At 40.1% G+C, this 22,828-nt stretch overlaps 1 protein-coding gene across 1 annotated transcript in view; it reads right to left on the bottom strand.

Moving 5' to 3' along the window:
• Positions 1 to 22,828, bottom strand: part of LOC105550434 (chromosome unknown open reading frame, human C1orf21) — a 258,061-nt gene that overhangs the window by 162,855 nt on the left and 72,378 nt on the right. Inside the window, exon 2 of the mRNA XM_011995358.1 lies at positions 2,365 to 2,584. Within this exon, the coding sequence (XP_011850748.1) occupies positions 2,365 to 2,458 (94 nt within the window). The 5' untranslated portion in view covers positions 2,459 to 2,584. The remainder of the gene's footprint in view (positions 1 to 2,364; positions 2,585 to 22,828) is intronic.

Raw genomic sequence — 22,828 nt, 5'->3', positions numbered from 1 at the left:
TACAGACCAATCAATACTTTTGTGCCCTCATACTTTAAAGAATGAGGGCTGGCTGCGGTGGTTCACGCCTGTAATCCCCGCCCTTTGGGAGGCCACGGTGGGCAGATTGCTTGAGTCCAGGAGTTTTAGACCAGCCTGGGCAACATGGCAAAACCCCATCTCTATTAAAAATATAAAAAAACATTGCCAGGTGTGAAGGCACATGCCTTTATCAGGGAGCTGAGGCGAGAGGATCACTTGAGCCCAGGAGGTGAAGGCTGCAGTGAACCCTGATCGTACCACTGTACTCCAGCCTAGGCCACAGAGCGAGACTGTCTCAAAAAAAAAACAATGGGAGGCTGCTGCAGGGCATCAGGAAACAACATGGAGAAAGAAAGGTGGACTTTGGAGTCTGAGCAATCTGGATTCTAGCACTTCGTAGCTGGGTAATCTTGGACAAGTCCGTCTCTCTGTGCTCAGTTCCCAAGTATGTAAAATTTGCATAGCACATATTTCACAAGATTGTTGTGAAAATTCAACATAAAAATGAATGTAAATGCCTCACAATGTTTGACATATGGTGGCGGCTCCATAAATGGTAGCTCTATTATAAAAATGATAATGACACAGAACATAAGCTAGAAGTTAAACAAATCCCTGATGTTAAATTATTTTCTCTTAAAAGTTAAGCATTTGAGGGTGATGGTAATGACTCTAGTTCCAATCAACTCTTTCCGTAAAAACTGTGGTTTCAAAGATCTAGACTGTAGTTTTATTAAAATGTTCATATATGTTACTCTTCTTCACAGTTCTCCATGCTATAGGTAGTTACCAGTAGAAGCGAATTTGTTCCAGGCAACTAATGCATCTTCTTGGAACAAAGTGAAACGAAGTCTTCCATCCCAAACACACGAGTCCACTTTCAAGGGAGCATTAGCTCTTTCGTACCATTCCCAATTCTTCACCAGGAGACTAAAACAATCATTACAATGAACCAAAAGCTAGAGATTCTAAAAGTAGTAGAATTATTTGACAGTGACTAAATGATGCAGCTACAGTTATTTACATGTAAACATTATCTCAGTGAGGTTCTACAACATATCTCAATGATGTCCCTTAATGAGTAAGAGTTGAAGTGTTTTTATAAATAAAACTATCATGCAAATGTCAAGTAGTAGGTATTATTATTAAAATAATTCCACAAAAACTACTTCATCTGCCTTGTACTAATTGAAATTTTGTTTATATATCCAAATTTCACAATAATCCTCTAAGGGCCAATCTCAAGATCAGGCAAGCATAAAAGCCTCTAAGTGGCCAGGTAATGTCAATGAGCAAACTGAACTTGGTGTGCACGCAGGGAGGAAGCGTTAGCCGTTCACTGGAGGCCACAGCCTGGCTGCAGGGGCAATTGCTACTCCACCCCCCACTGTTGTCTCAAGGAATGAAGACCTATTGTTGCCAGCTCTTTTGAAGAAATTTGGGTTTTATTTGAAATATCCTGATTTTTAAAGGCTGCCTTGCTTTTTATTTTAAAATTCTTTGGGAAGGGGGCAAAAAAATGTATTTGCAGACCAGATGTGGCCATGGTTTGCCAATTTGTGGCCTTTGCACTAGATATCCTAAAGTCATTTTGAGTCAACAGAGAGAGGTTAAAAGATTATTATTGGACTCATTGTATTTCTATTTAAAATCTGAAAATGTACAGTTCACTCTCTATTACGCTTTAAAAAAACACCTCACTCCCTCATTTATAAATCCTCACTCACTCCCCTTTTGGACTTCTGTTTTTAGTCCTATAGTTCTCCTCTACCAGGACACCCCATGGCCACTGTCCCACGTACCAATTTAAATCCTGCTGGTTCTTTGAAGCTTGATTTAAATGCTAGTTCCTGTGAAAAAAAAAAAACAAAAAAAACAAAAAAAAAATCTCCATGTTCCTCCTCAAAGACCACTTTGTATAAATTATGATGTAGAAGATCCAAAGTAAAGATTCACATTGATTTCCAGTGGGTCTCATCACCCCTTCACCTCAGATGATATAACCCAATAATCACTGTAATTATTCACTGTCACAAAAGTGAAAGGCTTAGAAGGAATAAGATCTAATGCTCCATAACAGAGTAGGTTGACTAGAGTTAAAAATAATGTACTGTATATTTCCAAATAGCTCAAAGATAGGTTTTGAAATGTTCCCAACACATAGAAATGATAAATGCTTGAGGCGACAGATATCCTACATAACCTGACTTGATCGCTACACATTCTAGGCAGGTAACAAAATATCACAAGCACCCCATAAATATGTACAAATATTATGTATCAATAAAAAAAAGTAAAAGGCCTAGAATCAATGGGTCAAGAGTCAAGTTTGATAGGACTCACCGCCAAACACATCTCCATTCTGGTAGTTTTTCCCTTTCTGGGCTTCCTCTTCATTTTGAACAGTGGCAACATGCTTGGCGGAGGCACAGCCCATAGTCTCATTCGGTCAGCTTCAGCCGGGCTGAACTGTAAATCATCTCTACAGACACGGGCACATTTTTTTTTTCTTTAAACACAAAGAAAATCCACCTTGCTGCTGAGTTGGTCAAGATGTGTGCACCTGTAAGAAAAGAAAGCTAGATTAGAATGGGCGGTGACTGCAGCAAAACACAAGCCTCAGTATCTTGGTGTGCTGTGGCCTGCAGTGTACTAGAAGTCATGCACAGACCCACCCATCGATTGCACTGGTGTTGTGGTGGGCACGGAAGAACCACATGCACCATGGCCCATTCTCACTTGATTTCCCACTCAGAAAGCAAGATGGAAAGGCATGTCCCTATGCAACACATGGCCGAGGAGTGAACTTTTTGAGGAGATACCAAAAATATGTATTTATTCAAATACATATTTGGGCACTACTGCTTGCCACACATACTCTTAAAGTACCTGTAGGTTTACTAATGTTCTGAAATCTCAAACACTGTCGAGGAAGGAGAGCACACTCTTGAGATCCACCTAGTTCAGGAGGCTGGGAAAAGCTCTTCATCTTCCTCATCCTACCCTGCAGGCCAGCCCTCTCAGCTCCTCAAATTTTGCCAGGAAAAGGTAGCCATCCTCCTCAGACTGGAAGATGGCTATTTTATACATTTCTGGTTAAGGCTGTAAATAATTCAGCATTTTACTTTACCTGAGGTGACACTGTTTTGATGACAAAGGAAGGAGATGGAGCAAGGTCTTAAATTTACTTTTGTCCATTTTCTCCTTAGCTAGCCAAATGTTTTAAGGATTGGGCAGAAGATGTCAAAATATGAAGAAAAGCAACAAAGCAGTTGTCAAGCTTTTGGAGTAAACTTTGTGCCTCTACTGATCTCTCATAAAGACTTAAAGAGTATTTACAGATACACCGCAAAGGAGATAATCTTCAAGTTGACTTAAGTGACTTTACCTTTCCCTGCCCCACCCAAGGTGGCTGCTCAAATTCTGAGTGTTTGCTATGCTTAACTTGCTCATTTTTGTTTTATTCTTTCATCATCCTAACCCAACCATTCCAGGCCTATGGATGACTTATTCCAGTCTTGTAAATGTTTCCTTTGAAACATCTCTTCTACACATTCCTTTGTTCCCATCCCTCCCATTGTAATACAGGCCCTTACCTCCTCAGAGTCCTGGCAGTACAAAGAAGGCATCAAGCCTCTTTTAATCTTCATCAGCACCCACATCCCACTGCCCCCCACCCATGAATAGTGGAAGTTTCTCAAGTTTCACAGATAGTGCTACTATACAGTAGCTATACGCTTTCTCTACCAAGAAGACTAGAGCTCCTAAATCCTCTTTGCTAGAGCACTAAGGACAGCTCTGGAGGTAGAAATTTAATCATTTAAACCATAAAATCTTAGCAAAGAGAATTTTTCAAATTAGCATAATCAATCTAATAAACAAACTTAGATATAAAGGCAGTGATCTTAAATTAAGCCAAGCAAATACAAATTGCAGTAAATACTGGCAATGACTGTAACATTAGTCATGTCTCATATAATTCTTCAAACTATTCTCTATCACTGGTTGTGTTAAATTATTATTAGGAAGTGTAGAGTTTGTTGGTAAAGTTCTACAAACCAGGAAGATTTTTCTCCTAGATGACTAATGCTTATATCCTCCCCATACTTGATGTAACTTCATGTTAACAGGTCTTCATCTCAAAACTATATGAAATCCAGGCCTGCGGATATGCATACACATACACACACACACACACACACATCCTATTCCATTACTTAGCAGTAATGTCTTCAAGGCTACAGTATTTCTATTTGATGATCTAGTCATACTGGTGTATAGAGCTCAGGGGCCTTATGGAGAAGAGATGCTGATATTTTAAAATTGCACGCAATACAGTGTAATATGAGCTCTGATTAAAGTTTCACAGGAATCTATGGCGACACAGAATTCAAAAAAGCAGATTAGATTATGACTGGGCAGAGGAAGGAAGTAGTATTTTTCTAGGGTATCAAAGGTTTGGAAGAAATTTACCAGGCTGAAAGGATGGTAGCATTATTCAGTTGCAAGGAACAGTCTGGGCTAAGACACTAGAATGTGGAAGAGCATGGCACATTTGCGTGTGTTCATTTCAGAGGGGTCAGGTGGGGATGGGGGGCAGGGCAGAGGACTGGACTGCTGATACTTCGTGAAGGGCCTGCAGAAGGACTTGCTACCTTCATCCAACCAAATAAACTATGGGATGTCGTAAGACCACAGGCAGTCTTTCTGATCCAACTTAGAGCACACTGTGAGAAAATATTAAATTAGTTGTGTAGAGGTCCATTCTGTCAACCTGTCATAGTTTTTGAAGAAACATCAGTGAAATATTAGACAAGAGGGAGAGGACAAGGGGTTCAGCTGTAAAGGTGGGAGAAGACAAGAGTCCCCTCTGTAACCCGGAGGCTGCTGTGAATTGCTGATTTTGTTGCTGCGGCCAATGCTGTTGCTGCTTCTGCTTTTGCTATTGTTGTTATTGCTGCTGCTACTGCTGCTGTTTTGGATTCCCAGCCAGCACCTTGTCAGGGGCAGCATCCATCCCCCTGCTTCCTCATCCCCAGCATCATCATGCAAGGTAACAGGTGTGGGCTCCCAGACATGATTCCTTACTGTTCAAAAAGGAAGTGTGGTAAAACCACTTCACACTTACACATACGCAGGAGAGATCGAAGTGAGAAGGGGAACCTAGGTGGCTTCCCTGCCACCTTTTCAGAATAAATTAAGTAAAAACAGGAGAGAGGGGGCAATCCTAACAGAATCAGAGTACACTGAGAAGTAAGAGACAACTCAACAATAATGCTCTTTGAGAGTCCTCTCGCTTTTCCAATTTCATGTCTACAGCCTCTTATGCTATCCAAGAAGCAATGGGAAGAACTGAAGACATGACTTATCTTTTGCTACTCCTGAAAGCGGCTACTGGTGTTTCTTCTGTGCTTTAAAAGTTGTGTTTGCATTAAAAAATTTTATTTGAATTTTAAAGGTGGAAATTATTTGAAATCAAATACACTGCAGAAGGCTAACAAAAATAAGATACAAAAGAATGGCTCTGTTTTTTTAAAAGAATGTCTCTGTTATTCAAGCATTGGGGTGAGGGGTAGGTTAACGAGCAGATTTGACATGATTTACACCCAATTCAAATGATGACTCAAGAAATTTCAATTTAGTTACACATATTTTAAAGCACTATAGCTCAATATGAGTTCTCACCAAATTATAAATAGGTATAGATTTTGTTTCTGAAACATACGTGCTATATCATTTTACAGCAGCAATTCAAATTTAAGAGTGATGTTTTCAAGTTTCAGGACCTCATGAGGAATGTATTTTAGTAATTTACCCATTTGAAGGTGATAATTATGAAGTCATTTGAGGGGCAAAAGATCTCTAATTCACAAAGTTTATCATAGATCACTGAAGAAAGTTTTTTACTATGTCATTTGGATTCTGCACATAAACACTTGTCCAATTATTCATTCATTTAATCAACAGATTTTGGTTTTAAAATACTAAGTGGCAGATATGTGTTTGGTAGGTATTGTGCATATAGTGGCAAACAAGGCAAGATGTTTTTCTTCTCTATCCCTATAGAACAAGAATGATCAGAGACGGAGATAATTAGAAAGACCAGTTTTGCAGCAATAACATGCAGCTATTGCAGTTTAAATACAGGATGACAAGAGAGTTCACCTCACAGGCATTTGACTCAGCTTTGGAATGGAGCATGTCAAGAAATGTCAGGTTAGAGACCTGACCAGAGCTAAAGAAACAGGATTAAAATACCCCTGATTTGTATCTCTTTTATAGCCTGATGTAATGTCAAGGTTTCATTTCTACTGAAAATTCTTTCACTTAATCTCAATCCAACTGAGACTTCATGTTGAGCAGACCTTCAAAAACATATCCCTAAAGACTGCTAGAATCATCTGCTCAAAAGACGTTCCCTTCAGTTTATACTATCCTTCACATAAACTCCAGTGGTTTTTTTTTAAGCTTCCATTTTTTCATTAGCTTTACTCAGCTTTTCTCTCCCAACTTCACGTGCTCTATTGTTTACCTTCCTGAAACCACAGCACTTAGAGAGAGGTAAGTCTGATGGTGCAAACAAGCATGCAGAGCCCACGACCTGGAGCAGCTCTGAGACTTTTGTTGTCACATGTTGTTATCACCAGTGTGTTATTTCTGAAGCCACAGATCACAGTGTGAGAATTAAATCAAAGCATCCCTTTGATATTTGATGGAATCGTCTAAAACTAAGTCCCACTGAGGATGATTTTTCTTTAATCTAAATGATCTATATCATAGGATTATCAGGTGCCTCTAAAAACATGAGGTCCAATTAACTACCCCATGGCTTTTACCCTCCCCAAATGGTTATAGGTCTACATTATCTTGCCTTATGTAATTAGAAGTGCAATCCATGATACCATGAGCTAGCCTAATTGAATGCCGTCTTTACAGGACACTTTTCCCGCTTTTGATAAAATAATCAACAAATCTGTAAGCCCAATTGAAATTTTTTAAAAAATGTAAAAAATGTATAACCATGCATGTTTATCCTTCCTCTCCTTACACTGTTCCTCAAGGCGCTTCAGATATCAGAAGGGAAACTACTGCTCCAGAGCACTTCATGTGACAACATGAGGAAGTTGTCTCCATGCAAGTAGGTTCACTACTTTTGTATGAATACATATCACATATTACACACATGCAATACCTTTGTCCTTTTATAAGGAAAGATTATAATAGTTCTTTTCATTACCTTAGTTTTTTATAACTAGAAACAAGGTTTCATCAAAAAAATCCTACTTTTATAAAATTGGGAAGGAATAAAAAAAGCAAAATCTGTTTTTAAGAAAAATCAGAGATATTTTAACTTTTTTTAAAAAAAGGCTATAGGAAAATATTTCTATTTACATAACATTATGCGTAATTCACTTTCCACTAATTAGTCATGGACTTTTTCATTTTGGATACAAAAGGCAAAAATACTGTAGATAAATTCCCTGTCAAGAAAGGCACTTGTAAAATATGCATTAAAAGTGATACATTCCATAAAGAAATTCTAGGCTAAAAAGAACATGAGTCTTGGAGGACTGGAGAGAAATCAAATTCTGATTGCAACGGGCACACAGAGAGCTATGAAGTCAGCAGTTAAGCAAAGAATACAGCCACATTATTAATAGATCAGGAGCAAAGTGCCCCCTTTCTTCTTCTGATTAAAAAGGCAAATAGAGACAAGGCAACATCTAAAAACTCCTTTCTTTTATTGAAGAAACAGCTAACATCTAAGCTCCATAAAGGAAAAAAATCTCTCTCTCTCTCTACATATATATGTGTGTGTGTGTGTGTATACATACATATATATATACACACACACATATATACACACACACACATACATACATATATAAAACTAATCAGTCTATTTGCCCATCTGCTCGGCTTCACTATAATGAGTGTTAATACAGCAGCCCACCGAGCCGGAAGAAGAAAGGCAACTTAAAAGTGATTTCTAATCTTGAAGCTTTGGTATCCTTGGGCTACTGTTAACACCATTTCACATTTCATTGTGAATGTTAAAAATAATACATAAAGAGATGTCACATTTGACATGAGAATAATCTAGAAAAGTCAAGCCTTTCATTACCCCGCAATCGCTGGCATCACAGAACACACTGATTCCTCGACTCACACTCGTCTGACGGCATGACAATCGACAATATGCTATTAACTCCAAAGATACGAGGATTTTGGCTTCTGCCTTCTTTATGGGAAAACTCTCATGTTCGCATATAGTAATTCTACAGAGGTGTCTCTCAGAAATGTAACCACAATAAGTGCTTATGCAATAGGACACATTTCTGCTGGATTCGGGCAGTAAGGTGTGAGGCCAAGAAGAAGACGTGGCAAGTGGAAAGAGTGTTGAAGAGGGCATGAGAAGCCCGAGCTCTGGTCCCAGCTGCCACACACCTGCCTCAGGACCACGGCTGGGCTTCATGTGTCTCAGTCTCTTTCTTAGACTCTATGATCTACCTCAACATATGTCCAAGTAATGACATGAAGGATGAAATGACCACTTAAAGAAAAGCTATGTCTTACCACATTCAATTTATTTGCGCTCTTTGTTTTTGGTACTAACTCAATTAGGACATACTTGCAAGTCTGAAACCTCAAAATTTTCAGGAGGCCCTATAAGGTCTAAAGATGATCACCAATGATGTTTTGGCCTAATAGTGTTGATTTCAATTGTGTATTTGCTGGAAAAATAAACACAGCTTAGCTCCCCTATTTCTTCTTCTCTATCTTTTTTTTTTTTTTTTTTTTTTTGAGACGGAGTCTTGCTCTATCACCCAAGCTGGAGTGCAGTGGCAGGATCTCAGCTCACTGCGAGCTCCGCCTCCCGGGTTTATGCCATTCTCCTGCCTCAGCCTCCAGAGTAGCTGGGACTACAGGCGCCCGCCACCTCGCCCGGCTAGTTTTTTGTATCTTTTAGTAGAGATGGGGTTTCACCATGTTAGCCAGGATGGTCTCGATCTCCTGACCTCGTGATCCGCCCGTCTCGGCCTCCCAAAGTGCTGGGATTACAGGCTTGAGCCACCGTGCCCGGCCTCTATCTTGCCTTTAATGAATGAAATTAATTTTTAACAGTGTTTCTTATAGGGAGATGATTAGAAAAAGTTGGTGCAATAATTGTTCTTCAGCTAAGGATTTAATAGTGTTGCACCTTTCTTCTGTACCAGAAAACTCCTCTGTGTTACCTGTGTATGTTCACATGAGCTCATGCATGGCTGACAAGGCAAGAGAAGAAAACACCAGCTCCTGATTAAAGTCACACGTTCACAGCTGTGTGGACCCACACAGAAGACTTACGCTGCTTCTAGATTTGCTCCTCAGTGGTCAAGGGCAATGGCAGATATTCCTGGACACTGAGTTCTCTTTCTTGTTCCTTTTATTTTGTTTTGTTTTGAGAAAGAGTCTTACTTTGTTGCCCAGGCTGGAGTGCAGTGGCATATCTCGGTTCACTGCAACTCCACCTCCTGGATTCAAGTAAACCTCCATAGTAGCTGGGATTACACGCGCATATCACCATGCCCAGATCATTTTTGTATTTTTAGCAGAGATGGGATTTCGCCATGTTGGCCAGGCTGCTCTCGAACTCCTAACCTCAAGTGATCTTCCCGTCTTGGCCTCCCAAAGTGCTGGGATTTCAGGCATGAGCCACAACACCTGGCCCTCTTCTTCTACTTCTAAGACCCAGATAATTTGCAGGAGGTCTTTAGTTTGTGTCATGGGGGACCTCTGCACCACTGCTTTTCCAGAGAGACATCTGTGACTAGAATTTCTTGACAGATATGTTGCTGGTTCCCCATGTCACTGAGGACAAAGCCATGTGATTTCCTTGTTAGTATCTTAAAATTAATAATAGCAGCACCTGTTTTCCCTTTTTTTTTTTTTTTTTTTGGACTGTTTTGAAAATCTAAGTAGATAAGAAAATGCTTTGAATAAACACTTATATAGCAAGGTAATATTCTGTGTGTGCTCTGTGATGCCAGGTGGACGACACTTGTAGTCAGATGTGGGGCTTTTCATGAGCACTGGGTGAAATCAGCTTGCCCAGAGGGCCCTGATAGCAGGCAACTTTGCTGACCTAACCCAAGCACACTCAGACTACCGACGACAGAGAAAAGGAGAGAAAACAGATGGAAAGGGAGAGATTTTTAAAAATAAATAAATAAATAAATAAATAAAAACACACAAAAGTGAATGTAGAATAAGTCAAATTACTAAAAGACTATAAGTCGTGATCCTTCAGGAATAGCCACGGAAGAACATCCTAGGCACTCCACATGTTGAAACACAGTGTAAGAAACAGACAGGATTCCTGCCCTTGGAGGACCAGCATCCAGCCAGGGCTAAGAGATCATAAACATAATAAAGTAAAATAAAACCCCAAAGACTAATGTACATTGCAAGGAAACAAAGGATCAGAGATGCTTGTGAGAGTCAGAAGATATTTCAAGCTAATTAAATTAGTGCTTGCCCCAGCTTTATTTTATGCACCAAGGGATGCAGGATCATACAGCAAAATGTGCAACTCTTAGCAGACCCTCCGTAAGTATTTGCTGATGGAGAGGATAGTAAAACAGATGTCCTATCAGTCTGAGCTGCTGATCCTCCCTAACACCATAAACTACAGCAGAGATCTGTAGCTGGATTAATCTCAGAAACCTGCAGTTTACTTTCATGGTGCCAGATGACAAAAAAGAGTTAATGCCACTGATCCCTTGGCCCATACACACATCTGAAAAGCACAATGTGTTTTCATCATTGAATTGCAAAGCCTCAATTTCTACACAAATCCAGTATATTCCACATATTAATCCAGTTCAATCCCTTAGTTTACTGCTAGCATGACTTGTATCTCAGCCTGAAGCTGGTTACTGAGGTAGATGTAAGGAAATACAACAAACACACGAAAGATCATTAATTTTCTAAGCTAATCATTAGAAGCAAATGTGAGAATAGTTTTTGTTTTTTTTGTTCATTTGTTTTGTTTTGTTTTGTTTTTATTACAGAGTCTCATTCTGTTACCTAGGCTGGAATGCAGTGGCGCGATCTCGGCTCACTGCAACCTCCGCCTACTGGGTTCAAGCGATTCTCGTGCCTCAGCCTCCTGAGTAGCTGGACTACAGGCGCGTGCCACCATGCCTGGCTAATTTTTGTATTTTTATTTTTTTTTGTATTTTTAGTAGACACAGGGTTTCACCATGTTGGCCACACTGGTTTCAAACTCTTGACCTCAGGTGATCCACCTGTCTCAGCCTACCAAAGTGCTGGGACTACAAGCATGAGCCACCGAGCCTGTCCTTTTTGTTTGTTTGTTTTGTTTTGCTTTGTTTTTGAGATGGGGTCTTGCTGTGTTGCCCAGGCTGGAGTGCAGTGGCACAATCTTGGCTCACTGCACCTCTGCCTCCTGAGTTCAAGCAATTCTCCTGCCTCAGCCTCCTGAGTAGCTGGGATTACATGCATGTGCCACCACACCAGGCTATTTTTTGTGTTTTTAGTAGAGATGGGGTTTCGCCATGTTGTCCAGGCTAGTCTTGAACTCCTGACCTCAGGTGATCCGCCTGCCTCAACCTTCCAAAGTGCTGGGATTACAAGCATGAGCCACCATGCCGGCCAATAATCATTTTTTTTAAAAAACAAAAAGCCTATTCATATTTTGAGTACTTGATTTGGTACTGATATTTGAGTACAAATATATTTAATATTCTTGGGATTGTCAATCATTTTAATAAAGTAATGTACTACTATAATACTTTGAAAAGATCTGAATCCTACAAATTGAAAAACTGTTTCCCTTAAAATCTAAATACATATGCCTTTTCCCTTCCAAAATAACCTCCTTCCTCCTTTTTTCCCCCTCCTTAATAAAATAAATAAAATTATCCACGAGAGACTGATGTAAACTGTGACCTAAAATTCTTGTCTCCTTGTGCTCTACCTCAGGCCACATTATTTCAGGTCTGAAGAGAGTCTGAGATGATCCAATGATTCAGAAAACCTGCTTATACACTGCTAGCCAGAGAACTGCTCATGGAAATAAGCATCTCTAGAGGAAAGCCTTGACTATCCAAAAGTCTTCCTTCTGGAACTGTCAAGCTCTGTCTAGAACAGCTCAAGATTGGGAAGTTCCCTGAAAACAAAGAAAGTAAACATAAAACCCTCGTTTTTGGCGGAAGGACTAGTCTCATTCTCTTTCTCTCTCTCAATCTCTCTGTCTGTCTGTCTCTCTCTCTTACACACACACACACACACACACACACAACCATAAAAGTTCTAAAGATGAAAACTACAACAGAGAATACCCAGTATTTTGTGATTTTTGTGACTCTGGGCAAATTTTGTATCTCTGGGCAAATTACATACTTCACAGTGCCCTGGGTACTCGTTTATAAATGATATATGACCTCATGAATTTTGAGAAGGTCAGATGAGATAGATGATCTATGTAAAGTGTTTAGGACAGCACCTGGCACATAGTAAGCAATCAGTAATAGATAGTATTGTCATTACCATCACTGTCATCATTATTATGTGATGGAATGGTGATGAACTCTTAAGATGAGAGGGGCAGGGGCAAGAGACACTAGAAAGAAGAGATGGGAAAGAAAGATGAGAGGTTAATTTTGGCAGCTTGGTGGTTTTTAGGAATTGTATCAAACGTAAACAGGCAGACTGGACGCAGACAGAAAGCAGGAGACAGCAGTTCTGCAGCAGGAGAAGTACATACTCCCTTTACAGCAGCCCTGAGCAGTGCCAAGGGTTTCTCCTGTGCTGGGGCCGGAAGGTCAGCCTCTGTGTGCCATATCCAAGGGCTCTAAAGCAAAAGGCTATGTAAAGACAAGTCAAGGTCAGTGAGCTCTCTCCTGCTTCATCACAGCCTCAATGAGCATGTAGCTCACATCTTCAAACTATCATATTTTATGTGTCTGTCTCCTTCCCCAGGCAGGTTTCCAAGGCCATGACCATCTCCTCATCATTCCTTTCTGTATTCCCTCCAGCGCAATGTCAAGCTCATAGTAGGTTTGCAATAAATGAACGAATGAATTTTCTTAGAAACTCCTTTTCACGAAGAGATGTGACAGCTTTTAAGGAAGGGAGTACCCATCTCAGCCCCATGTCCTGGGTCACCTGCATGGACAATGACTTCTTTAGTTCATCACCAACAACTAAATTTAAAAATGTTTATCTGGGCCATCATAGAGAATCTTAAATTATGTTTAGTATATACTCCCTAAAAAGACAGAAAAGGAGTAAAATGTAGTTTCATACCAGTATAATGGAATTTTGAAAGCTGTTTGCACTTGTATGATTGGCCCTAATCCGCCCCCCAAAATTGTGCTATTTATTTGTTTCAACAATCACTTTTGGGGAACCTGCTTAGTCTTCAACATTCCACTAGGGACCAGAGATTCCAAAATGGGTAAGACAACTAGACTCTAACGTCCATTTCCTCACTTTCAAATAGAATCTAGGGATATTTACTGGTACCTCTAATCTTGCCCGTCTGGAAAAAAATCAAGGATTTTGTTTGCTTGTATGTTTTTGCTTAAACTTAAATCTTTGGTTAGTTTGCCATAACAAAGAAGTATTTAAGGGTGATGTCCTTAGACGGCCAAACAAATTGAAATTATAAATATTATTCTCAGGTAGCACAAGTCAATCCCCTTTTAACCTACCACATTTAAGAAAAAGGCACCTCAGTTCTCATATTGCTCTCAAGAAATGCACAAGACTTTTGGGAACTTCATTGATTTTGTAGCACTTGGCCAAAAACACATTCTGTGCAATCATCACTAAAGGAAAACAAAAAACAGGTAACTGAGAGAAGAGACCCAGGAGGGCAATGCAAAGTCACTTGAGTGATGGCCTCTCCCTTCTCATGTACCAGGATTCTACTGTCCTTGACAAGTTTGCTCGTTACTCTGGACTGAAGAGTCTTTCGACCACACCTACCATCATTTCTGGGATGTTTAATGCGGTTTGAGATAACAAAACATAAAAGTGAGGGCAAGATACTCTTCCTTAACCTTGATGCCCTTCTTCCGCCACTGAAAAACTATTAAAGAACACATAGGGTTACAGGTTATGAGCTATTAAGGACCTCACAAATGACCTTTACCAGAAATGTAGCCTATTCTAAAATAATTATTTTAAATCAGCCAATGTTCTCCATGTGAAATAGCATCATTAGTGAACACAGTGTTCTTTCCTACAGCAAAAGGTACTTAGAGAAACAGACCACAGTGACAAGCTCAGAAGCAGACAACACAGGTAGGAAGAACATGCCTGAGGCCAACCACCAGGAGACGGCAGTGCAGCGTCAAGATGCATCAGCCAGCACCTCGTGGTGTTAACTAACACTCTCCAGCACATCACATCTACATCTAGTCTGAGACATAAAATTTGAAGTTTTTACCTGAATAGAGCACTAAAGGTATGACTTGATGACACACTCTTTTATCAGAAAAAAGTATAACAGCATTAGGATAAATTGAGGATCTGACCACATTCTACTCTAAGGAGGCCTTTGCCCCAGCGCTGTGTCTCTGTGAGCCCTCCAGTGGGTGGCCCAGCTGTGGTGGTTGCATTCCTGCATATGACAAAGTTACAGCTGGCAAACTGCTTATTTTTCCTGAATCTGGGATGATATCCCATCACCTCTATTACATCACTGCCATTACCACCCCAGGAACAGGCCAATAGAAACAAAAGACATGCATTTTCTAATTCCAAGATCTTTCTGAAAATTTAAAAGAATTTTTAGAACCTAAATTAAAATCTAAATTGGTAGGTTATTTTCTGGACCAAGCCCCAAAACCTCTTACTTATTATTAATCAGCTTTTTCTATGCCCAGATTTTTATTTGTTTTATGCTTTTTTGAAAGAGAAAAAAACTCACATAGTCATGTCCAATGGAAATCAGGATGATCCTACTGGCAGTTTTCAATGCATCAGAATATGATTAAAAATTTCAGTAAAAAATTTTACTTCTCATAAATTATCACATTAATTTTCTAAGAGAAAGACAAATTAGCATTCTTAAAGCACAAATTCTGTTGGGTCCTTCCTCTGGTCCCAAATCCTCCATGACTCACTAATGCCTTTAGGGTAAAGTCCAAGATACACCTGGATTTTCAAGCTAGACATGATTGAGGTCAAGGTTCCTAATTTTACAAATTAGAAAACTGACTGGGCATGGTGCCTCACTCCTGTAATCCCAACACTTTGGGAGGCTGAAGCGGGAGGGTCACTTGAGGCCAGGAGTTCTTGATCAGCCTGGGCAACATGGCAAGATCCCTTCTCTCTTTAAAAGAGAGAGAGAGAGAGAGAGAGAGAGAGAGAGAGAGACAGAGAGATAGACAGAGACAGAGACAGAGAGAGAAAGAGAGAGAAAACTGAGGCAAAGTTTAGGTAACTTACTAGGGGTCCCCCAGGACCCAGCCCTGTTGACCTCCTGTTGCCTCTTCCTACTGCTCCAGGTAGCTAAGCAACCTCTTCAACACATCAGGTGGGTCTCAAAAACCACCACTCTTCCTCAATACTCTGCTCATAGTGCCACTTCTCCATTTCTGCTTAAGCTATATTTTTCCAGGAGGAAGGCTATACACCATTCCATGCCTTCCTTCAATTTGCTCTCTTTCCTAAACTCTTACTATGAGAGTCAACTATTTCAAATTTCTTAAACATCTCTCTCTAAATAGATACTAAGTGCTTTGAGGGCAGAAACCATCTCTTATATTTGTCTCTCTTGCTATGCTGGGTGCCCTGTCAGGCAGAGAGCAGAAACTCAACAAATCCTCTTGAAAATGGTGAGCAGGGGGCTGTCTTTTTCTTCTGCATCTGCCACCTGCAGGTGGCATGTGCCAACACCCTGCCTAGAAGCCTCTCCTTTCACCTTTGCCTTAATAACTTAAGGTCTAGGTAAGCTGTTCTTCCCAAAAAGTCCCAGCATACCCCATAATTAACCCATATCATAGTGCAGGATATTTTTACTTCCTAATTACCTGTCTACTGGGTACGTAAGTAAGGAATGCAAACTCCTTGAGAGGCACAGACATATGTTTCTTGTCCCCTGTGGTATATCACCAGCTACTAACAGGGCTTAGTTCAGAACATGTGCTCAATAAATAAAAAATAAATAAATGCCTCCAAAAGAAAGTTTTAACCCCTTCTCATGGAATTCAAGGCTTTCCATCCATATTTCCAATCCCATCTAGCTTTCTATAGGCATCTTGCTCCAGCCAGTCTAGTCTCCAGCTACTAACCCCACTACGTACTTTCCTGTTCTCTGCTTAGTCTTCCCCTAAAATAGAAAGCCCTCCCCATTAATCTCTGTCTGTTATTCAAATTCTACCCAACCTTCAAGGTCCAGAACAAGTCCTATCATCTCTAAGAAATCTTGCTCCAGGCACTCAGATCTTCCCCTCCTCTAACGTCATCTGTGTGTGTCTATGTGGGCCATTCCTCACCTATCCATGTTGCTACATGTCTATAATTGTCTGCAGTTATTTTTCCATCTCAGTCCAACCTGGCCCACAGGGAGTCCTCTTCCCTCTGAAGTTAGCATTTACCTCTAATTTAGGAAATAATTCTATATACAGCCTTGGGACATCTTCACTGTTGTTCTATATTGTTAACTTGTATACATTGTCATTTATAAACTTTTTAAGGCAAGTCATAGTATTGATGTCTTTGATTCTATTCAATTCTTTGCACAAAGTAGGAGATTAATAAACATTTCTCACCTGACATGTTGGTTAGAAAGCAAAAGTATGTAAGATGAGAAACCTACATAAATTAGTAAAAAAAATAAAAAAAATAAAAAAACTTTTACTAAAAGTGCAGCTGAAAATTTCTAATTATTAGAGGCTGTATAAAAAGGTCAAATGTTGAGAGTATAATTACACAAAGTAGTAATTATTCTCTGAATAAAGGTTATTTTTAAATAGAAACTTCTGTCCATATGATAAAAAATTATGAATAGAAGAGGAAATTTAGTAGAAAGGAGTAAAAAGGCAAAGAAAGAAAAAGATATACTCTAGACTGACATCTCAAGCCCTACCCTGAGATCACGAGGATTGGTCTGCAGCATCCACAACTGCATCAGTTGACTTCTATTACAAGTCTAGGTCATGGCTGAGCTACTGCCATGGCTCTACAAAGGCTTGACCAACAACTATCTGCACATGAACACTATAATTCTTCTTCTTCTTCTTCTTTTTTTTTTTTTTTTTTTTGAGACAGAGTCTCACTCCTGTTGCCCAGGCCAGAGTGCAATGGCATGATCTCGGCTCACTGCAACCTCCGCTTCCCAGGTTCAAGTGATTCTCCTGCCTCAGCCTCCCAAGTAAATGGGATTACAGGCGCCTGCCACCACGCCCAGCTAATTTTTGTATTTTTAGTAGAGATGGGGTTTCGTCGTGTTGGCCAGGCTGGTCTCGAACTCCTGACCTCAGGCGATTCGCCCGCCTCAGCCTCCCAAAGTGCTGGAATTACAGGCGTGAGCCACCGCACCCAGCTGAACACTATAATTCTTCTGATGTTGGATGAACAGGACTGGGGAATCAATCTCTTTTACCTGGTTTGTAATAAACATTTTCTTACAATTACTTTTTGATGCACTGTATCTAACTATTTAGTTTTATTTATTTTATATTTCCCTGGATTCCCCCCCACAAAATATGAATAGCAGCTGCTTTCCACCATAAATAACAATTTGAGAACACAAATACTCTGTTCAAGGTTCAGTAATTCAGGGTTCAGTAACCTACCAACAGAATGTCAAGAGACCTCCTAATCTGTGCCCTCAATAGCCAAATACCTACATACCTCCAAGACATGGGCCTGTAGATCTGCTACTCAAGCCAGGTTTGGCTCATTACAAATAGAAATTGGCCAATGAGGAAAAAAAAATCACAAAACGCTGGAACCTTTTTGCCAAGTTTCAAGAACCTGAGTGTCATGGGATATGAAGAGGAAGTATACTTGAAACCAGAGGCCACAAAGTTGCCAGTTAGGCTTTTGTCTTGGGAAAACCCAAATTAGCCAGCATCTTTAACCCTCTAACAACTAATGCCGAACATATGTTTTGTATGCCCTAGGCTGAATACACATTTTTAATGGAAATGAAAAAATGTATTCATTACTAGGTATGTTCCATCAAATGAGGAAGACAGGAAGAAAGAAGGTGACACTTTGGTGTTTTGTTAACAAATTAACAAAAGGTGAATCCTCATCTCTAAGGCATATTATAAGGAATAAAAAAAAGACCCATGTCCTCCTCCCTATTATTTAATTTTGTTTGGTTTATCAGCTCATCCATCTCACTATAATGGACTCTGGTTTCTATGGACATTTATAGCTAAGGGTCCTTCATTTTTTAAAAGAATATAGATATTTTACTGGTTTTCCTTCTCTACCCAATGGGGAAGGGCAGGACACAGCAAAGCAGCATAACAATGTGTTTTTTTTTGTTTTTTTTTAAATCAACCATTCCAGCAGTGGCAAAAAAAATGAAACATGGGAGGCTGTTTATTTGTACGTCAAAGAGAAAGTGAAATTCTCTATAGGGTGACATGATCATTTGTTTTCCCCAATGAAGCAAACAAATCAAATCAGAATAAAACAGGAGCCTACTCTCCATCATTCATGGTGTAATGAGTTCTTGCTAGATTAACCATTTTTCTTCCTTGTTATACTCATCCCCAAAAAAACAGATACACAATGACATCAACAAAACAGCTAAAGGTCATCAATCTACAAGACAGGAAATGCAGCAGCCAGACTTGGATCCTTTCTAAACATTAGCTGACTCCCGGCCAGTGGCTCTGGTTCTGTAGTACAGGAAATGGGCTCACTGATAAGACACATCTTTTGGAGGCAGCAATGATCAGGAGCAGATTTATCAGTTGCAGTGTCCTAGGACATGGAGATCCCTAATCCGCCAAGGCTCTCAACATCAGGTGGCTGCCTATTTGGTATGCTTAAAACCAAAAATCTTGGACTCGTTGTATTTTGTGGTACTTCCCCCTCCAACTCAAGCACCCATTATTATAAGCTGAAAGCTGAACACCAACAACATTCTGTCAAGAAGACCAAAGACAGAGTGTGTGGAAGCACTGGGGAGCCCTGTCCTACTGGCATGAGAACAGTCCATTCAATGGACTAGGCCAACACACTACATAGAAGGAACGGGCCAGTTCAAAGCCTGGTTGGCTGAGACTGTGAGGTCCTAAGCAAGACTCAAGGGGTGTTCCTGGGTCCCAGGAGTGAGGTAAGGTGCTGATACTGACAATACTGCCTCCAGCAGTGGTGCTTAGAGTTGAAGATGATGGCAGGTATACACGCCACATTTTCTCCATAGCTAGAGGCAAGAAAGGACACTTGTCCTCAACATCAAACAGTGATGGAAAGTTACAGAATTCAGAGCATCTGCTGTACCACAGGTGAAAAACAACTGTCACTTTACCATTTGCCTTTCACACACATTGGCTGTGTCTTATCTAGACTACTTAGAAGATACTAGGGAGGCCAAGGCCGGAGGACTGATTGAACCCAGGAGTTTGAGACCAGCCTGGGCAACATAGTGAGACTCCATTTCTTTAAAAAAAAAAAAAAAAGAAGAAGAGAAAAAAAAGAAAGAAGAAAGAAAAAGAAGACGACGACGACAACACCACCACCAACAGCCCAACTCCAGATGCTTATCAAATCAATCCAGATGTACCATGCCCTAGTGAAGAGAAGCACTACCTTAGAAAGAGAGATAGTCACCCCATTTTTATTCCCTCTGCTTGAGAGTAGAAATGTTTTAGTAAACAGAAAAATCTATGGGTATTGATGTATGTTCAATGCTATTTATAACATCTCCAGCCTTAGTACTTCTTGTTACTACATAAACAACTCAACTTCTATTGAATGTCTACTGAAGCTGCATCTTATTTGTGTTGTAAACATTCATACAGGAATGACCTTCTCCTGACAATGGGAGCAGTTGCTCAAATGAGCAGGGCAAACAATGGGATTTGGGGGATTTACTAAATGGCTTTCCTCCTACCTCTTGCTGTTCCCTGCCCCCACTAAACTATTTCAGTCACCACCTACTAACAGGACTTTGAATTAAATCTGTGGCTAAATGTCTACAGAAAAACAGTGATGATTTCCAATCTGCCACGGAGGAAGTGTGTGTTTCTCCCAGGGTGCTTGTTGGCTCAGCTAACCTTGGTGTGGAAGGAGCCCATGTATGGAGTCCCTGTGGGGAAGGCCCTGAAGAACAAGAGCTGGAGAGAAGTGGAGTGAAGGGAAATGGAGTGCTGAGCAGCTGTGGGAGGCTGAGGAAACTGGAAGTGGCCAGAGGAAAAGTGAGAGAAATAAAAACGGAAGCAAAGTGCATGGATGGATGCAAAAGCTTTTTGGGATGCCCTCCCTGCTAGCTCTACTCAACCTCTTGCCTCAGCTCAAAGCACCTGGTTTCTAGGAAGCCTCTGTGGTCCATGTCCCTCCCAGGGCTCGCAGCTCTTTCCTGCACTTCCTACCTCCTATCCTTACTGTCCTTTCATGTGTCTTCTTTCCAACTAGACCATGAGTGACAAAAGCAGGGACTCTCTCTTATTCACTTTTTAAATAATCTACTCCCAACTCCTAGCACAGAAGGTGTTCAATGCATGTTTGCCAAAGTACAGATGAATCATAAAACTGTAAAAGATGGTCACAAACAGATACTGGCCATAACAATTCTCAGCCAGCTTTGGGATCCTAAATCCATATACAGCACAGCAAACAGTAATAAATGTCTGTTATAAGAAAGTAAAGCCGTTCAGTCAGTGGGAAATAAAGAATGAGAGTTGCATGTAGTTTTTCTGAATATTCTGCGAGGCCAAACTGGGCGCTTTTCTAACTGGCATCAATTCCTCATGGGTACAAATTCAACACCTTGTACGCTTTGTTCTAAAAGTCTTAAGGCAAATTTTTTTTTTTTTTGAGGTGGAGTCTCGCTCTGTCGCCCAGGCTGGAGTGCAGTGGCCGGATCTCAGCTTACTGCAAGCTCCGCCTCCCGGGTTCACGCCATTCTCCTGCCTCAGCCTCCTGAGTAGCTGGGACTACAGGCGCCCGCCACCTCACCCAGCTAGTTTTTTGTATTTTTTAGTAGAGACGGAGTTTCACCGTGTTAGCCAGGATGGTCTCGATCTCCTGACCTTGTGATCCGCCCGTCTCGGCCTCCCAAAGTGCTGAGATTACAGGCTTGAGCCACCGCGCCCGGCCGTAAGGCAAATCTTAAAAGAGTCTGACTTAACCTTCACCCTCTCCAGGAACAACTTACACACTGGAAAAATACAGATTATTCTGCTTGAGTGATGAATTCCTTTGAATGTCAGGCTATTTACTAAATAAATCACTCTATAGACCACTTTCCTTTTATTCTTCTAGTAAAGATGGTAGAAGCGGACATGAAAAGTTTAGAACACTGGAGAAGTCCCTATAATGTCAGTGTTCCCCAGAAAGGGATCAAGATATGGAAAAAATAGTACTTCATAACAAACAGCAGAATGTAATCTAAATAACGTTTAAGTAGATATGATTACTACTGAGATATTGCTTTATGAAAAGACACACACAATTTCACCCAAAGAGGGGAAAAACATTTGAGGGAATTACTTCTACAACACAGAAATTTAAAAATAAAGGTATAAACACTACCCTAATTTCTAGTCATTTAAATGTGCCACAAAATCATTTATTCAAGAGTTAGTTTATCACTCTTTTTAGAGTTTTACCATTCTATCACCATTTGTTACTGAACACAAAGTTTAATGCCCCTTAACCTCTGAATTAGTCTAAGTTTGATTTTTTAAAGTTTTTTTTATGGCACATGTTTAGGAATGAATTAAAATTAACTTTGCTATGTGAAAATTTTGAAATCTTTAATGATAAATGGCAACAAGCCAGATTATTGTAAAAGCCAGAGTTAGTATAAGTGAATGAAGAATGTTAAGTTGAAATACTTTTGGAGCTGTTTCAAATTATAGCTAAGTTGAAACCACATCCATTTACTATTCAGTACACATGTGCCAGGTATAATATATAGTTCTTACGGCTTCAAATGGTCTAGATCTGGAAGTAAAGACATTAACTCCCTTAGATAAAAGTCCTTTTATTTAATTCCCTAAAGGGACCCAGCACAGACGAAAGAATAACTATGAGATTGTGACAAATCTTCTACCCCTAGAAATTTGGTTGGACTAGATTTTGGTTGGACTCAAAAGAAGCAAATACTGCAGAAGATAAACAAAAGGGCAAACACCATTGGAACTATCTGTATCTTACATAATAAAATAGTAAGAACTTCCACTACCGGGATCAGTTATCCAGCCCCTTAAATACCCGGTCCAAAGCTCTATATGGGGAGGAAGGGAGTCCCCTCAGTCACGTATCCTCCATACTTAGCACAGGACACTTAACATCACCTACAGAGCCAGAACAGGTCACACGAAGGAACCTAGGCTTTGGAGTCAGATTGGGGTAGAATTGGGCTCTGCTATTTACCTAAAGTTAATTACTCTAAACTTCAGTTTCCTCTTAATACCATATACCTTACAGGATCATTTTGAGGATTTGAAACAATATCTACAAAGCAACTGCTATGATGCCAAGCACGTAGTAGGAACTTACTTGAAGATATCTATCCTTATAAATAAGTGAATACTTATCAGGAAGTACACATGCCTTTAAAGATAAAATGGCTATTATTTCCTAAATGCTTTTTATA

The sequence above is a fragment of the Mandrillus leucophaeus genome, unplaced genomic scaffold (genome assembly GCF_000951045.1).
Source record: "Mandrillus leucophaeus isolate KB7577 unplaced genomic scaffold, Mleu.le_1.0 Scaffold484, whole genome shotgun sequence".
Lineage (NCBI taxonomy): Eukaryota > Metazoa > Chordata > Mammalia > Primates > Cercopithecidae > Mandrillus > Mandrillus leucophaeus.
The sequence above is the reverse complement of the archived record's forward strand: the minus strand, read 5'-3'. Positions and strand labels throughout refer to the sequence as shown.